A 17,520-nucleotide genomic window follows, 5' to 3' on the forward strand; every position below is an offset into this window, starting at 1 on the left:
TGTTTCACTACCTGTGAAGCTTCCCATTTGCATGGTGCTCACAAGTGGGGGCTGGAGGCTTGAGCCCAACAACTCACATATGCTAAAGTATTTAATATATGCTCTACTGGCTAAGTTAGCTCTCAGTCCCCTGATAACTTCGCTTTTAACATTAAATTTTTATTAGTAATTTAATATTGATTTACTAAATTAGAAGATTACAGGGGTAATAATTCCACAGCTTTCCCACCACCAGAGTTCTGTGTCCCCATTCCCTCCATTGGAAACTGTATTAGTTCTCCCAAGGTCACAGATATGGGTTGACTATTATTTCTATAATTATCTATATTTATATATATTTGTCCTTGTTTTTATACGGCCCTGCCTTCTCCTCCTTTCCAAGCCACACCTATTACTTCTGAGTGCCCTTTCTCCCTCCCACCCTCCACCCCTACTCCCAGGTCCTGATGAAATTGGTGTTCAGAGTTCTCGGGTCATCTTCCCCTAACATTTGAACTCTTTATGGGGTGCAGAAGTTGGAAGATCTGGTTCCTTTAATTGTTCCTCGGCAGGACATGGGTGTTAGCAGGTCAAACCATACTCACAGCCTGATCCTATCTTTTTTTCCCTAGTAAAGATAAAAAATTTTTAAAGAAAGTAGACAGGTGTATGTTAGTAAGTTGTGATCTTTCATATTCACAGAAACAGTGCAATCTCAACGCCCAATCTTCCAGCTTATAGCAGATCTCTTAAGGAGATTTTATCAGTTTTGTCGAGAGAAGGACTACATAACTATGAATTCAGAACAGAAAGGGCTGTGATTTTTTTCCTACACTATATTCTATTTAAGAGTATTTCTCCCCTAAATAGTTAAATATTCTGGTGTAAAAAGAGAAAAAAAATAGACCTCAAGAACAGGGTAATTGATGACTGGCCAAATGGGGTTTGAGGAGAAGGACTATAACTTGCTCCCAAAGATGAAAAAAATATTAAGAAGGAAGGCTGGAAGATTGAAAGGGAGGCGTTGTATTATTCGCCTTTTCATTCATACTACTCTTTTCCTCCCTGACAATCATCCTCTTCATCTTCAACTACATTCTTTGAGACTGATAACTTTCATTTCTCTCCTCCACCTCCTCCTCCTCCTCCTCCCCCTCCTCTTCTCCCTCATTATTCATGTCAACTATCAAACATTACTGTCATGAATTTGATGAAATATATTTTTTGGTGATGAGTCCCCACTATCTGCTCCTGCACTGAAATGTCAACAAAACAGAGAGAGAAGGCCTCTGGCTCTTTGCTTCTTCCTGCTGGCTCCGGTCTGGTTTGAGATGAACATTGTCAGATTTTTTTTTCCAGATTTTCATTTTATTTCTGTGGACATTGTGGATGGATCATTACTCTCCTGTGAATGAAATGTGAAGGAAGCATTTTCATCAATGCTATAGTCTATTTTTCAGCCTGATTAAATATCTTCAAAATTGTCACATCAAACTTAACCAAATAAGGCAGCACCACTTCATCTTGAGCAAGTTGTCCAGATTTTTGCCTGGTTGACAAATGTGACCCCAAACTTGAGATCTGAGCAATTATAAAATTCTCCAGACAGAATCTTAGTGGCATTTATTATGTTTCTTTTCTGCTTTCAGAATCTCCACGTTGACTTGATGATAATGTCCATTTCATTTTGTACTTCACCAATGTATTTGGTGACTTCTTGCTGTTCTTTTTTCCTGTTGACAAGTCCAGAGAGGCAGTTGTCTCCTAACCAGGACATAAGAAACAGTCTTGATTTTGTCTAAGGACAAAGGATTTGGGCACGATGTTGAGGGGAAAATCCAAGGATCTGACCAATAGAAGACAGGTCTGAGGGGCTGGGCAATGATGCACGTGGTTGAGTGCACATATGCAAGGGCCTAGGTTCAAGCCCATCTGCCCTACCTGCAGGAAGGAAGCTTCACAAGTGATGAAGCAGAACTGAAGATGTCTCTCTTTCTCTCTCCCTCTCATTTTTCCCCCTCCTCTCTCAATTTCTCTCTTGTCTTATCACATAAAAAGAAAGGAAATAGAAGAGGAACAAGTGGCTACTGGAAGAAATATATTCTGTGCAGCCACCAAGCCCCAGTGATAATCCTAGTGGATTAAAAAAAAAAAAATGCACGTCTGGAAGAAACTCTGAGAATTCAAAATTAAACATTTAAGTTACACAATATAGTGAATTCAGAATGCTTTGCAGCTGTTGCTTCTCATTCCAAACCCTTCTAGCACCCCAACACTGTCTACCTTTGATCAGCCACTTCTATTTCTCTCTTTCCCAAGCTCCATGAAATCCACAAAATCACCTTCTATGTCTATACATTTGCTTGAGTACTTTTTAAATTTTTAAAAAGATTTTATTTATTTCTGAGAAAGATAAGAGGAGATACAAAGAACTAGACATCACTCTGGCACATGTGCTGTTGGCGCTCGAACTCAGGACCTCATGCTTGAGAGTCTAAAGCTTTATCACTGCGCCACCTCCCGGACCACTAAATTTTTTTAAAAATCTTTATTTATTGGATAGAGAGTCAGAAATTGAGAGGTAAGGGGGAAATTGAGAGTGAGAGAGACAGAGAGAGACACCCGCAGCCCTGCTTTACCACTTGTGAAGCTTCCACCCTGCAGGTGGGGGCCAGAGGCTTGAACCTGGGTACTTGCTCACTGTAACTGGGTCCTTGCTCACTCAACCAGGTGCACCACCACCCAGCCCCTCTGAGCACTTCTTTTCTTTCTTTTTTTTTTTAAAGATTTTATTTATTTATGAGAAAGACAGGAGGAAAGAGAAAGAACCAGACATCACTCTGGTACATGTGCTGCCGGGAATCGAACTTGGGACCTCATGCTTGAGAGTCCAAAGCTTTCCCATTGCACTACCTCCCGGACCACGAGTACTTCTTTTAAACAGAATTATACACATGTGAGCTTTTGTATCTGATTTATTTTACTTAGCATATTGTCTCATTTTATGTTGAGTATGTTTAATATGGGTAACTCCACTTGATCTTTAGGTATTAACACTCAGTGTTTTGATTAGTGTGTTCTCTTTTGATTTCTCACCCCTCAAATCAAAGTAGTTCCTTCATTGTCATCTAACTCATTTATTTGAATCAGGAAAATCTGATCGTCCTGTCACCTTAGAGGACTTGAAGAAACTGAAATATCTAGAATGTGTTGTTAAAGAGACCCTTCGCCTTTTTCCTTCTGTTCCTTTCTTTGCCCGCCATCTTAGTGAAGATTGTGAAATTGGTAAGTGTCTATAATTACATCAGTAAAAAGTGTGATTGTTTTAAAGTCTGCCTTGCTCCATTCTTATGATACTTTGTTTCATGACAGCGGGTTTTAAAATTGTGAAAGGGTCTGAAGTTGTCATTTTCATCTATGCTCTGCATCGAGATCCAAAGTACTTCCCAGACCCTGAGGAATTCAAGCCAGAAAGGTTCTTTCCTGAGAATTCACAAGGACGCCATCCGTATGCCTATGTGCCTTTCTCTGCTGGACCCAGAAACTGTATAGGTTGGTATCCACCAGAACTGTTTTGTCCTGTCTGGCCCACATAGTAATGGGTTTCTCTTGATAGTGTCCTATTTGCAGCAGTATTTTAAAAATTGTTTTCCATTTTTTTTTTGTCCACTTTATATAACTGCTGGAGTATTACTGTCACACACTATATGAACTTCTAAGGGATACCATAACTACTACAGATTTGCTGGATTAAACAACAGTTTATTACTTTTGAGGGTAATAAAGATCAAAACCAGGGTGGTTTCTTAAGAAGACTCTCTGACTTCTATATGTTGGTTCAACTTGTTTCTTCCCATGGTCTTTCTTCTGTATCTATGTCCTAGTCTTTCTCTCGGCCTTTCTCTCCCTTTCCCTCTCTACTTTTTAATGAATACACCAGTTAGACTGGTATAGGGTCCACTATTAAAAATTCATTTTAAAGGAGTTGGGCAGTAGCGCAGTAGGTTAAGCGCACATGGTGCCAAATGCAAAGACCAGAAGAAGGATCCTGGTTTGAGCCCCTGATTCCCCACCTGCAGGAGAGTCGCTTCACAGGCGGTGAAGCCGGTCTGCAGGTGTCTATCCTTCTTTCCCCCTCTGTCTTCCCCTCCTCTCTCCATTTCTCTGTCTTAACCAACAATGACGACATCAACAACAACAATAATAACTACAATCAAAAAAAAGCACAATAAAAGGGGGAAAATTCATTTTAACTTAATTGCTTTTATTTATTTATTTATTTATTTATTTTTTACCAGAGCACTGCACAGTGATATTGAAAATTGAATCTGGGATTTTGGAGCCTCAGGCATAAGAGTGTCTTTATATAACCATTATGTTATCTCCTCTGCCCTAACTTAATAACTTCTTCTTTAGATAATGTATTTGTTATTAATAGTTTGTTACAAGATTGTAAGATTACAATGTGGGGTTCCATACCACAACCACCACCAAAGTTCCATATCTCCACCCTCCCACTGCCCAAAGAGAACCACCATAGTTATCACAAGTCTTACAGTTTGCTTGCTTCTGTTTTGTTTGGATTATTTTTTGTCAAATTCATGTAAATCAGATCTCTAGATCCACATATGAGTGAAACCACCTGATAGTTGTCTTTGATCTTATTATTTAGCTAAGCATAATCACTTCCAGTTCCCTCCATTTTGTCCCAAAGGACACAGTATCATCTTTTTTTCTCACAGAGTAATATTCCATGGAATATATATTTCATAATTTCTTTAGCCAGTCTGTTTATGGGCGTTTAGGTTGTTTCCACTCTTTGGCTATTGTAAAAAATACATCTATGATTAAATCACTAATATAATAATAATAATAATAATAATAATACAGCTATGGACATAGGGATACATATATCTCTTCTAATTAGTGTTTGAGTGTCTACTAGATAAAATGCCTAAGAGTGGTATTGCTTTTTTGTTTTAGGACTGTCCATTTAATTATTTCTTAAAGGCTCTACCTCCAAGTACAATCATATCCTGAGGTACTGGAGGATATGATTCAACTTACAAATTTGAGGAGACACATAAAGCATAATCAACTTCATGGTAAAGTTGAAATGTTGTGTATTTGGATTCTAGAAGGTAGAAAATTTACTTATAGTGATTAGTTGTATTTAACCTAATTTTTTAAAAAAAGAATTGCACTTGTCAAACAAAAACCAAGAAATACCATGTGATCACTTGAAGTATTTAAACAAAATGAACAACAAAAAAAAGCATTGTTATGCAATATAAATGGTTTTGACACTAGTAGTCCTAGTATTTGATCATCAATGTGAATGTAGGCATTAGTCAAATGAGGCCACGTTCAAGTGGATGAATCTGAAGTATACTTGATAATCCTATTATACTAAATTAAACTAAAGGTCAAATAAGAAACCAACCCAGAATAGTCACTTTCAGGGCTTCTGACATATAGTTGCTGACATATAACTCCCTGGTTCACTCTAGCTACTCAGTTGCACTGGCTGGAACTGGAAAATAGTGCTCAAGCTTCTTTCATCTTTAGCAAGAATTCTCAGTGATCCACCTACCCAGAACCTCCTATAAACATACAAAACAACTCATTTCCTTCAATAAATAAATAATAAAATAAATAAATAAAAGAGCCTGTTACTTCTCAGATTTGATTTATATTGATAATTAAGCTGATGGTATTTATATTAATTTGAAGGTCAAAGGTTTGCCATAATGGAAGAAAAGACCATCCTTGCATGCATTTTGAGGAAGTTTTGGGTAGAATCCAACCAGAAAAGAGAAGAACTTGGTCTGGCAGGAGATCTGATTCTTCGTCCAACTAATGGCATCTGGATCAAGTTGAAAAGGAGAAACACAGATGAGTCCTAACTATACCATTGGGCTATGCTCTTAACATGGAAGGGAGATTTCTTAAGAGAAACTTTGCAGTTAAAATTTGTCGTTAATTTAGTACTATTAATTCCTAGAAGGTCTAGTTTTCCATCTTCTAGTCAATCAAACAGAATGTTCTTACATATCATCACTGCCATAGGTATATATCCCCACTCTTGATTCCCAAAGTCTAGGTAACTGATGTTGGTACCCAAAAATCACTTCCTAAGTTTTTCATGAAAAATATCCAGGGGGTTGGGCAGTGTGACACCTTGTTAAGTACACATAGCACCATGCATAAAGACCCAGGTTCAAGGCCTAGGTCCCTACCCGCAGGGGAAATGCTTCTTGAGCGGTGAAGTAGGTCTGCAGTTATCTTTCTCTCCCTCTCTCTGTCTCCCCTACCCTCTCAATTTCTCTGTCCTTTCAAATAAAAATAGAAAGAAAGAAAATGGAAATTTTGGCTGTTGGAAGCAGTGGATTCACAGTGTAGGCACTGAGCCTCAGCGATAATTCTGGTAGAAAAAAAAAAAAGAGGGAGGGAGGCAGAGTGAGAGAGAGAGAAGGAGGGAGGGAGGGAGGGAGGGAAGAAGGAAGGAAGGAAGGAAGGAAGGAAGGAAGGAAGGAAGGAAGGAAGGAAGGAAGGAAGGGGAAAGAAAAGAAAGGTATCCACAGAAAAATCCTATTTCAATCTCTAGAGCCCAAGAATGTGATCTAATTGAAGTGCCTGAAATTTTTTAAGTATTCTTTACTGAATTGCATGCTTTATTTGTAAAATATACAAGAAGTTAGACTTAAGGATCTTGAGTTTTTTACTTATGGCAGTGGCATCAATTATGCAAAAGATTATTATGGTAATTTTCATATTTTATGTCCTAGCGTAGGTCATTTAAGATGGCTCATAGATGCTGTTCCTATTTCACTTTGTACTATGTCCTTAAAGTTGTTTCATTCTTCAAAGCATCACAATTGCCATAATATGTTCTATGTTAGTGGAAGAGAGTTCTCTCAGAAATCACTAACCCCTCTTAGCCTTATGGAGCTTTTGAAGCTATAAGGACTTTAGAGGTATTTTAGTTATATTTACAATTATAGAAGTAAGGGAATGAGAAGGTAAATTTCTGTTAGAAGACATGGTATTAGTGGTTGATAGAGCTGGAAACAGATATCCTCAAAATCTCTCCACTCTCAAGCTGACACATATTACATAATGCAAAATACTATTGCTTTTTGGGTCTCATGTCTATAATTATTTGTGTCATTAGAAAATAAATCTTCTACTTCTGATTTTTGCACATTTCTTCTAGAATTATTCTATCTTTAAAGGGAAGTCATTCACCTATGTTTATAACCCAGTTATAGCTCACATGTTAGGTTTAAGATTTCTAGTAAATCAATCCTCCAGAATAATCCTATCACAAATTCCCTGACATACTTTTCCTGCATTTTAAATCCAGACACACTATCTCTATTCCAATACTTGGTGTTTTTTAAATTTGTTTTTATTAATTTTTAAATGAAATTGCTTCTTCAGTGTTCCAAGGCAATAACAAATACAGGCAATACATTAAACGGATGGAATGCGTATTCCCCAATGGAAATCAAAGGAAGTCTAAAGCCATTTGGCAAGTACTATGACCTGGGTCATTAGAGTAGGATCAGCTAGCTAGCTCAATCTTTACCAATCCAAAGTGCCTCAGTATATAGGTAAACCAAGCCCTAAGTTGATGAGCCATGACATATATATGATACAAGTGAAAATTTTTCATTATTTGTTTAACTTAGTTCTCTAGAAAATGAATATACAGGGCGCCAGGTGGTGGTGCACCTGGTTGAGTACACGTTACAACACTCAAGGATTCAGGTTCAAGCCCGCACGCAGTTCCCACTTGCTGAGGAAAGATTCACAAGTGGTGAAGCAGGGCTGCAAGTGTCTCTCTATCTCTCTCCCTCTCTGTAACCCCCTTCCTCTCTATTTCTGGCTGTCCTTATCAAATACAGATAATTTTAGAAAGAAAAGAGAAAATGAATATATAGAGAAAATCTCCTTCCTGGATGTTTTTTGAATAATTAAAATGTATCCACAGGATCCTGTATTATTTCACATTTTTATGTATGTACACTTAACCCTTGCCTTTTTTATTTTGTTTTTAATTTTAGTGATCATTCACTAGATGTGAAATCAGATTTAATGTAAAACATTGCTTAAGCTCTCTTGGCCTTAGCAAAATCTTCCTGGAATCCTCTGCTCCATGAAAGTGGAGGAAAAAGCAAATGTGCAGGCTGAAGCACAAAGGAAGAAAGATGAGGCAGAGTTCCAAGGAGTCTTGTGCACCCATGGGAACCACAAGAGCAGAAATAGGAATGCCAGAGGCCACAGGCAAACACTGGTACGAACTGGGCTTTGGTGTTGCCACCTAGAACTTCTTTCAATGGATCCAGAACCTCCATCACCACCTGATCCATGATTCCTTCTATGAGAGACCTTTCTTGCTCATACCAAAACACTAGCCCTTTTGCTCCTTTGCCCAACATTTAACGGTCTGGACTAGTTCTGTTCTCATTGTAGCTGGATGTATTCCATGTACAAAAATGTACAATCTTAGCTGAAGGGTGGAGAAACATTGCTTGATGTCACTTTTGGTCTAAGATCTTCATTTTGTCCCCAAATTTTGTTGTTTATATTTTAATTAAAAAAAAAGCCTAAACCATGTTATTACTGAAATTGAGATATGTTGTTGTCTGTGGTTTTGAAATATGGATGCTGATTTTTATTTAAATAAAAGGATAACCATGGGAACTCAGCAGGTGGTACAGTAAACTTGGAATTAGAAAGCTCGAAGTTTGGTTTGCAGCATCCCATGTGCCAGAGTAATGCTCTGGTTCTCTGTGTCTTTTCCTCTTGTGCTATTAAACAAATAGTTTTTTTTAAGTAAATGAATAAAAGGATAACCAAAAACCTGAGTCTCTATTACCTCTATTACCTTCCTTTTCCTTGAAAGGCCTATCTCAATAAAAATCAGTTACATTTTAAACATACATCCTAAGAACTGATGCCACTATAAAGTAGAGATAATTGTTTTTAGTGCAGTTGGTTTTTTTTATTAGTATCTCTTTTTAAATTTTGTTTAATATTTATTTTCCCTTTTGTTACCCTTGTTTTCATTGTTGTGGTGGTGATTATTGTTGTTGTTGTTAGATAGGACAGAGAGAAATAGAGAGAGGAGGGGAAGACAGAGAGAGGGAGAGAAAGACACTTTCAGACCTGCTTCACTGCCTGTGAAGCAACTTCCCTGCAGGTGGGGAGCCGGGGGCTTGAACCAGGATCCTTATGCTGGTCCTTGCACTTTGTGGCACGTGCGCTTAACCCTCTACACTACGACCCAACTCCCAGTGCAGCTAGGTTTTTTTTTTTTTTTTTACAACCTTTAAAAAAATTTTTTTTTATTTTTTGGATAGAGACAGAAAGGAACTAAGAATTAAGGAGGATAGAGATAGGGGAAGAGGGACACCTGCAACACTGTTTCACCATTCATGAAGCTTCCTCTGGGCAGATGGGAACCAGGAGTTAGAGCCCAGATCTGTGCACATTGTACCATGCATGCTCTGCCAGGTGTACCACCACCAAGTTCTCAAGTTCAGATTGAAAAATGTTTAATTTTTCATAGACTGTCTCCTAATGTTTAGAGATTGATTGCTCCAGGCTGGCATTCTATAAAACTTGCTGTAAGCCTTCATGAACTTTGAAAAGGTTCCATTTTGTAAGTAGTTGAAAATTTTACAACGTAACAAGTTTTTTTTTAATACTTATTTATTCCCTTTTATTGCCCTTGTTGTTTTATTGCTATTGTTATTGATGTCGTCATTGTTGGATAGGACAGAGAGAAATGGGGAGAGGAGGAGAAAGACAGAGGGGGAGACAAAGACACCTATAGACCTGCTTCACCGCCTGTGAAGCAACTCCCCTGCAGGTGGAGAGCCGAGGCTTGAACCGGGATCCTTATGCCGGTTCTTGCGCTTGGTGCCACATGTGCTTAACCCACTGCTGTGCTACCGCCCGGCTCCCACAATGTAACAAGTTTTACAATGAGTGGTCCAGGAGGTGGTGCAGTGGATAAAGCACTGAACTCTCAAGCATGAGGTCCTGAGTTCATGTACTAGATCGATGCTCTGGTTCTCTTTCTCTCTCTCCTCCTATCTCTCTAATAAGTATTTAATAAAAAAATAGTTTTAGAAGTTCTACAGTGAACTGTTAACTCTCTTTCCTTCAGCTTAACTGACTGAACACTTTCATCACAAAAGAGGGTAACACATCCAACAATAGCTGCACACATCACTGATCCCCATAGAAAACCAGTGGGATCAATACCTTGCCTCCTATCTTCAAACAGTAATGTCACAACACTGAGTAGCTTTTCAAGGACCAAGTACAATTGAGGGGCATCATGAAAATTTTCCATGGTACCAAGGACACTTAGCAGTTGCAGCCTGAACAGCATTTCAAACATGCTCTTCTTTGAAAACCACCACCATCTGTAGCTTCTTCCCTTTAGCAAATGATAAGTCAACTTTCCTCTTTCTTTTTTTTCCCCCTTTTAATTTGATAGGACAGAAACTGAGAGGAGTGGGGAAGACAAAGAAAGAGAAAGAGAGACACTGCAGCACTGCTTCACCACTTGTGAATAAATATTTTTAAAAGTGTGCTCAGCAAACTCTTAAGAATTGTGAGAACTATGGTGATTTATCTTTGGGAGATAGGAGGGTGAGGATACAGAAATTTGGTGGTGGGTGTGGTATGAACTATATATTGTAATCTTACAATCTTGTAACAAACTATTAATAACAAATTTTAAAACTTAAAATAAATAAATAAGTAAATGTGTGGTTTAGGGGTGAAAGATAGTGACTCAGATGGTTGAACTCTCGGGAATCATCAAAGAAATCCTAGGGCTACTCGGTCTGTAGATTTCAATACTGATGGCCACCACCTTCACAATATCATAGATGACGGCAGCTGATACTATGGAATGCACAGCTAGTTAAGAATTACAAAGGATAATGCTTCAACAAAGGGCTATTTGATAATGCAAATATATATATACCCATTATTTAATGAAGAGAAATGCAACTTGCTGGAAGAGGATAAGAAGAGAATGGTACCTGGGTCAGGTTGGTGGGGTCAATAGTTATCTATATTTATATATTTTCTAGGGAGCGTCTCTCTGCCCTAACCCAATTTTCTAGCCCTATTTTAAACTCTGACACTACCTTCCTAGACAGTACTTTTTGTCCACCTCCATGTTATCTATCAAACTTGAGCAAAAACTATGAAAGTCATGGGCCCCTAGGAACATACCTAAAATAGACTCATCGCTTCTTTATCAGGAAAGTGGAACTAGCTGGGTGGAGAAGAGAATAGAAGTCTTACTGGTCACTTCCATCAGGAACGTCATCATAAGCTCTCTTGTGGGTCACTCCAGGGACTTGTGCTCCCTATAAAGTAGCAATGGTAGGGACTGCCCCACTCTCCGAAGGGAAGCTAGATATCCTACTCTGCCATTCAAGGAAGATTGGTGTTGAAGTGAGTGCAGCCTGGGATGTTCCCAGCTGTGATCATGAACTGTGAGCTCAGACTGACAGGGACTCTGAGGTTACATAGGCTCCTATGCTAAATATAAATATATATAGCCCTGGGTCAGGTTGATGGCATCAACAGTTAACTATATTTGTATATTTTCTTGAGAGCTACTCTCTGCTCTAACCCAACTTTTTAGCCCTATTTTAAACTCTAACATCACCTTCCCAGACAATATTTTTGTCCACCTCCATATTAGCTAATGAACTCAAGCAAAAACTACTAGTCATGGGCCCCTAGGAACATAAATAAAATAGATGTCCTCACTTATTTCCAGCCTAAGATCCCTATTTTCATTTGCTCTATTCCTACTTTCTAGTTCCTGTTCATTAATCATTTTGTCCTTCTTTATATCTTACTGCCTTTCAGCCACCAAGCTGCAAATGCTATCATGATTTCATCCTGACTTTTCTGGGCAGACGACATCAACAATATATTCCAGAACATCACCTCTCCAGAGCCCTACCTCAATAGGGAAAGGCAGAAACAGGCTGGGATATGGACTGACCTACTGACTCCCATGTCCAGTGAAGAGGCAATTACAGAAGCCAGAACTCACACTTTCTGCACCCCCCAAAAAGAATTTTGGTCCATACCAAACATATATACTCAGGGGGAGGACAAATGATAAGGGAAGAAATGATAGGGAGGATAAATAATAGGGGCTCTAAACTCTGACTCCATCAGGACCCAGAGAGAGAAGAGGGGGAAAAAGGAAAGATATTCAGAAGTAGTAGGTATAGGTCTTAGAAAGGAAGAGAAGGAAGGACCATAGAAAAAATAGGCAAATATACAGAGAGACAGATAGTTGTAAAAATAAGTCAACCCATGTCTGCAACCTTGGGAGAACGACTGTAGGTTCCAATAGGAGGAACTGGGATACAGATCTCTGGTGGTGGAAACAGTGCTGAATTATACCTCTGTCATAATTTTGTAAATCAATATTGTCACTAATAAAATTAAGAAAAAAGGGAATTGAAGGGGGGAAAAAAGGAAGGAAAAAATACATCTGGAGTCCTCACGAGTAGAGTAGCCAAAATAAATAAATAAAGGAACAATGAGTAATGTGAGAACTTACTAAACTCATATTCTGGGGTGTTCTAGCATCTCTGTGTCTCTACCATTGTCATGTATCAAATAAAGACTGTATGTTTCACTAAGGCTTTTATATAAAACTGGATACTATAAAGTGTGGTTAATTTTTATGTCGATGCATACCTAAGGCAAAGTTGAATTTCCAGAGGAAGACTGAATTACAGAGGAGATTCTAATAATATGAAGTCCTGGGAATTCATAAAGACTCTAAGAAATTTTTCATATTTTTAAAGGATATGGAACTGGTGAGGGTCATACTTTACATCTACAGAAATAACCAAAAGAACACACTTAAATATTTATTTATAGGAGAAATATTGCACTTTGAAGTAAAAGTGCAGTAAAAAATGTTTTAATAGAAATGCATTCAGGAGCTGGGCACTGGTGCACTTGCTGCCATGCTTTAGGACCTGGGCTCAAATCCCCAGTCCCCACATGCAGGGAAGAAGCTTCACAAGCAGTCAAGCAGTGCTGCAGGTGTCTCTGCCTGTTTCCCTCTTTTTCTCCCTCCCTTTTTAATTTCTCTCTGCTCTATAAAAAGACAGAAAGAAAAGAAATAAAGCGGGGAGAGAAAGAGGGAAAGGGGGCAAGGGAGAGAGCTAGAGAGGGAAATGCACTCAAATCTCTGTAGGTTTTAGGATTCATATCTATGTTATATGCTTTGACCCTGGTGGGTACTGAGTATTTGTCTACACCACAAAAATGGGATTAAATAATCTAGAATTAACACCACAATAAATTCAGTGAATGAAAAAAAACATGTTTTATTGATCTGGAGTTGCTACTCTGATCTTGCCTGTAATTTGGACCTCTGAGACTCTGACCCATAGAAGATGCCAGTACTTGTTTACCACTTTTCTGCTGTCCTATTAAGAGGCTAAAGATTGTGCTCTACCTACAGAAGTTGAGAACAGAGAAGACAGCACCATCTAGTGAAATGAGTTAAGCATTTGACAAGGGTTTCTTCAAACTTACTTTCTGGTAGAGTAAGAAGGTGGAATGGGAGAAGTGTCTAGATCGTCTTATTTATCAAATGACAGAATGTTCTTCAGATAAAACATAGAGTGGGGGGGGGGTAAACAGCATAATGGTTATGCTAGGAAACTCCCATGCTTGAGGCTCCGAAGTACTAGGTTCAAACCCCCACACCATCATAAAGCAGAACTGATCAGAGTTATGGTAAAAAAAAAAAAAAAAAAAATAGGGTGAGAAAAATAGCATAATGGTTTTGGAAAAAGACTTTCATGTCTGAGGCTATAAGCCCCAGGATCAATCACCCACACTACCTTAAACCAGAGCTGAGCAGTGCTCTGGCCCCTCTCTCTCCCTCTCCCTCCTTTCCTCCAGCTCTGCATCTCTCTCATCAAAGCAAGTAAAACATTATTAAAAATATAAAATATGGGGGCCAGGTGGTGGCACACCTGGTTAAGCGTACAAACTACAGAGACCAAGGACCCAGGTTCAAGCCCCTGATCCCCACTTGCAGGGGGAAAGCTTCACAAGTAGAGCTGCAGGTGTCTATTTCTCTCCCTCTTTACCTATCATATATATATAGCATATATCATGAAGAAAATGTCTAGTACTTTCAGAGTTTTTTTTTTAACCAGAGCGCTGTTCAGCTCTGACTTACAGTGGTTCTGGAGACTGAATCTGATATCTTCAGGCATGAAAGTTAACTTGCATAGCCATTAGTGTTCTCACCTTTTTAAGGCGAATTTTTAAAAATCGCTTACTGACAGGCTTCCTTTCTCCACCTAAAGGAACAGAACGTTAGCTAGGAGATGGGAAGCTGAGTTGAAGGACTGTGTGGCCTCCTGGATTGCAACGTTCTGTTCCTTTAGGTGGAGAAAGGAAGCCCTCAGGCTCCCATAGCCTACAGGGAAGAAAAGGAACAAAAGAGGCTTTTAAGCCACTGGGCTCCAAATCAGGGATAAAATACTACTGAAACTGTCAATCTCCACAATTGTGAACCCTTTAATTACCTTAATTAGACACAAGACAATCCAAGAAAGAGTGATCAGTAATTTGAAAAGTACTGAGAGAGGGACCTCATAACATACTATATAAAATGGTTAAGCCAACAAGAAGAAATATTGGAGAAATTAACCAGGACAAAAGTCCAGCTAAAATCCCCCAAAAGGGTGAAACACAAAATAATTAGGTCAACATCCGAACAGTAGATAAGGAAATAATCACATGAATGAGTAAAGACTTTGAAAGAATTGTCCTTGGAAATGCAGAAACAATGAGACCATGGAAGAAAACACTAATTATCTCAAGGTTATTAGAGAGCTGAAAGCTGAAATAGCTGAACTAAGAACATAACTAGCTAAATAAGCTAAAACAGTATCAGAACAGGGAAACAAAATAGATGAACTCCAGAAAACAATAGAGGGCAGAGAGAACAGAATCAATGAGGCTGAAGACAGAATTAGCAAGATGGAGGATGAATTAGAGACAACTAAAAAAGAAGTTAGAGATCTGAAAAAGATTAAAAGATACTGAAAACAACAACAAAGACCTATGGGATGACTTCAAAAGAATCAGTATATGCATTATTGGCTTACTAGAGGAAGAAAGGGAGGGGAAGCATTCTTCAGGATAATTGCTGAGAACTTCTCTAATCTAAACAACATCAAAGACATAATGGTTCAAGAAGCCCAGAGGGTCCCAAACAGAATTAACCCAAACTTAAAGACACCAAGACATATCCTATTTAGAATGGAAAGGAATAAGGATAAAGAAAAGATCCTGAAGGCTGCAAGAGAAAAACAAAGAGTTACCTACAGAGGAAAACCCATAAGAGTAGCAGCAGACTTTTCCACACAAACACTAAAGGTCAGAAGAGAATGACAATATCTATCCAGTGCTCAATGAGAAAGGCTTTCAACCAAGACTACTGAATCCTGCTAGACTGTCATTCAGACTAGATGGAGACATAAACGCCTTCTCAGACAAGCAACAGTTGAAGAATCAACTATCACCAAGCCTGCCCTGAAGTTCTGAAAGGTCTTCTATAAACAGTCAGACCACCATAAATAAGCTATATATCAGAACACTCTAAAACTCTACAACAATGGCAATAAAATATCTTCAATCTTTGATATCAATAAATGTCAATGGCCTGAATTCACCTATTAAAAGGCACAGAGTAGGAAGATGGATCAGAAAACACAAGGCAACAATATGCTGTCTACAGGAAACCCATCTAACTCAACAAGACAAACAAACTCAAAGTGAAAGGATGGAAAACTATCATACAAGCCAATGGCTCACAAAAAAGGGCAGGAACAGCTATTCTCATATCTGACATGATACTTTAAAATAAATAATATTTTAAAAAGATAGGGATGGGCACTACTTAATGCTCAGTGGATTAGTCAATCAAGAGGACTTAACAATTATTAACATCTATGCACCCAATGAGAAGCCATCTAAATACATCAAACATCTACTGAAAGAGCTACAGCAATACATTAACAGCAACACAGTCATAGTAGGGGACTTCAACACCCCATTCTCTCAACTTGATAGATCATCCAGGCAGAAAATCAATAGACATGATGGAGCTAAATGAGGAGACAGATAAACTAGAACTACTGGACATTTTCAGAGTCATTCATCCCAAGAAACTGGAATACACATTCTACTCAAGTCCACATGGGTCATTCTCAAGGATAGACCATACATTAGGCCACAAAGACAGCATCAGAAAATTCAAAGTACTGAAATCATCCCAAGCATCTTCTCAGACCACAGTAGAATTAAACTAGCACTTGACAATCAACAGAAGATAAGTAATAGTCCCAAAATGTGGAAGCTCAACAGGACACTCCTTAGCAACTACTGAGTCAAAGGAGAAATAAAGGAAGAAATCAAAATGTTTTGAGACTTCAATGAAAATGAAGACACAAGCTATCAAAATATTAGGGACACAACCAAGGCAGTACTGAGAGGGAAGTTCATAGCCATACAAGCACACATTAAGAAACAAGAAAAAGCACTAAAAAACAGCCTGAATGCACATCTTAAAGACCTAGAAGAACAAAAACACAGGAACCCTAAAGCAACCAGAAGGACAGAAATCACTAAAGGTAGGGCAGAAATCAATAACATTGAAAATAAGAAAACCCTACAAAAGTTCAACAAAAGTAAATGTTGGTTCTTTGAAAGAGTGAACAAAATCAACAAATCTTTAGCCAGACTCACAAAACAAAAAAGGGAGAGAACCCAAATAAATAGGATAGTAAATTAAAGAGGAGAGATCACAACAGACACCACAGAAATTCAACATATCATGTGAGGCTTCTATAAACAACTATATACCACCAAACTAAAGAACCTGGAAGAAATGGACAATCTCCTAGACACCTACCAATTTCCAAAATTAAGTATAATGAGGAACTAGATAACATGAACAGGCCCATCACAGCTAATAAAATTGAAACAGTTATCAAAAATCTTCCCCAAAATAAAAGCCCTAGACCAGATGGTTTTACAAATGAATTCTACAAAACCTTCAAAGAAGAACTAATACCTCTACTTTTAAAAGTTTTCCAGAAGACTGAAGACACTAGAATACTCCCTTCCAGCTTCAATGAAGCCAACATTACTTTGATACCAAAAGCAGGTAGGGACACAACCAAAAAAGAAAACTACAGACCAATATCTCTGATGAACATAGATGCTAGAACATTGAACAAAACTCTAGCCAACCAAATACAGCAGTATATTTAAAATATTGTTCATCATGACAAAGTGGGACTTATGCCAGGGAAGCAAGGTTGGTTTAATATATGTAAATCAATCAATGTGATCCACCACATCAACAAAAGCAAGACCAAAAATCACATGGTCCTATCAATAGATACAGAGAAAGCCTTTGACAAAATACAACATCCC

General features: G+C 38.3%; 1 protein-coding gene across 1 annotated transcript in view; it reads left to right on the forward strand.

Annotated features, from left to right (window-relative positions):
- Positions 1-8,692, forward strand: part of LOC103114797 (cytochrome P450 4V2-like) — a 41,869-nt gene extending 33,177 nt beyond the window's left edge. The window contains exons 9-11 of the mRNA XM_007524526.3: positions 3,130-3,264; positions 3,352-3,531; positions 5,713-8,692. Coding sequence (XP_007524588.1) covers positions 3,130-3,264; positions 3,352-3,531; positions 5,713-5,885 — 488 coding nt within the window. The 3' untranslated portion in view covers positions 5,886-8,692. The remainder of the gene's footprint in view (positions 1-3,129; positions 3,265-3,351; positions 3,532-5,712) is intronic.
- The last annotated feature ends 8,828 nt before the right edge of the window (positions 8,693-17,520 follow it).

The sequence above is a fragment of the Erinaceus europaeus genome, chromosome 2 (assembly GCF_950295315.1).
Source record: "Erinaceus europaeus chromosome 2, mEriEur2.1, whole genome shotgun sequence".
Lineage (NCBI taxonomy): Eukaryota > Metazoa > Chordata > Mammalia > Eulipotyphla > Erinaceidae > Erinaceus > Erinaceus europaeus.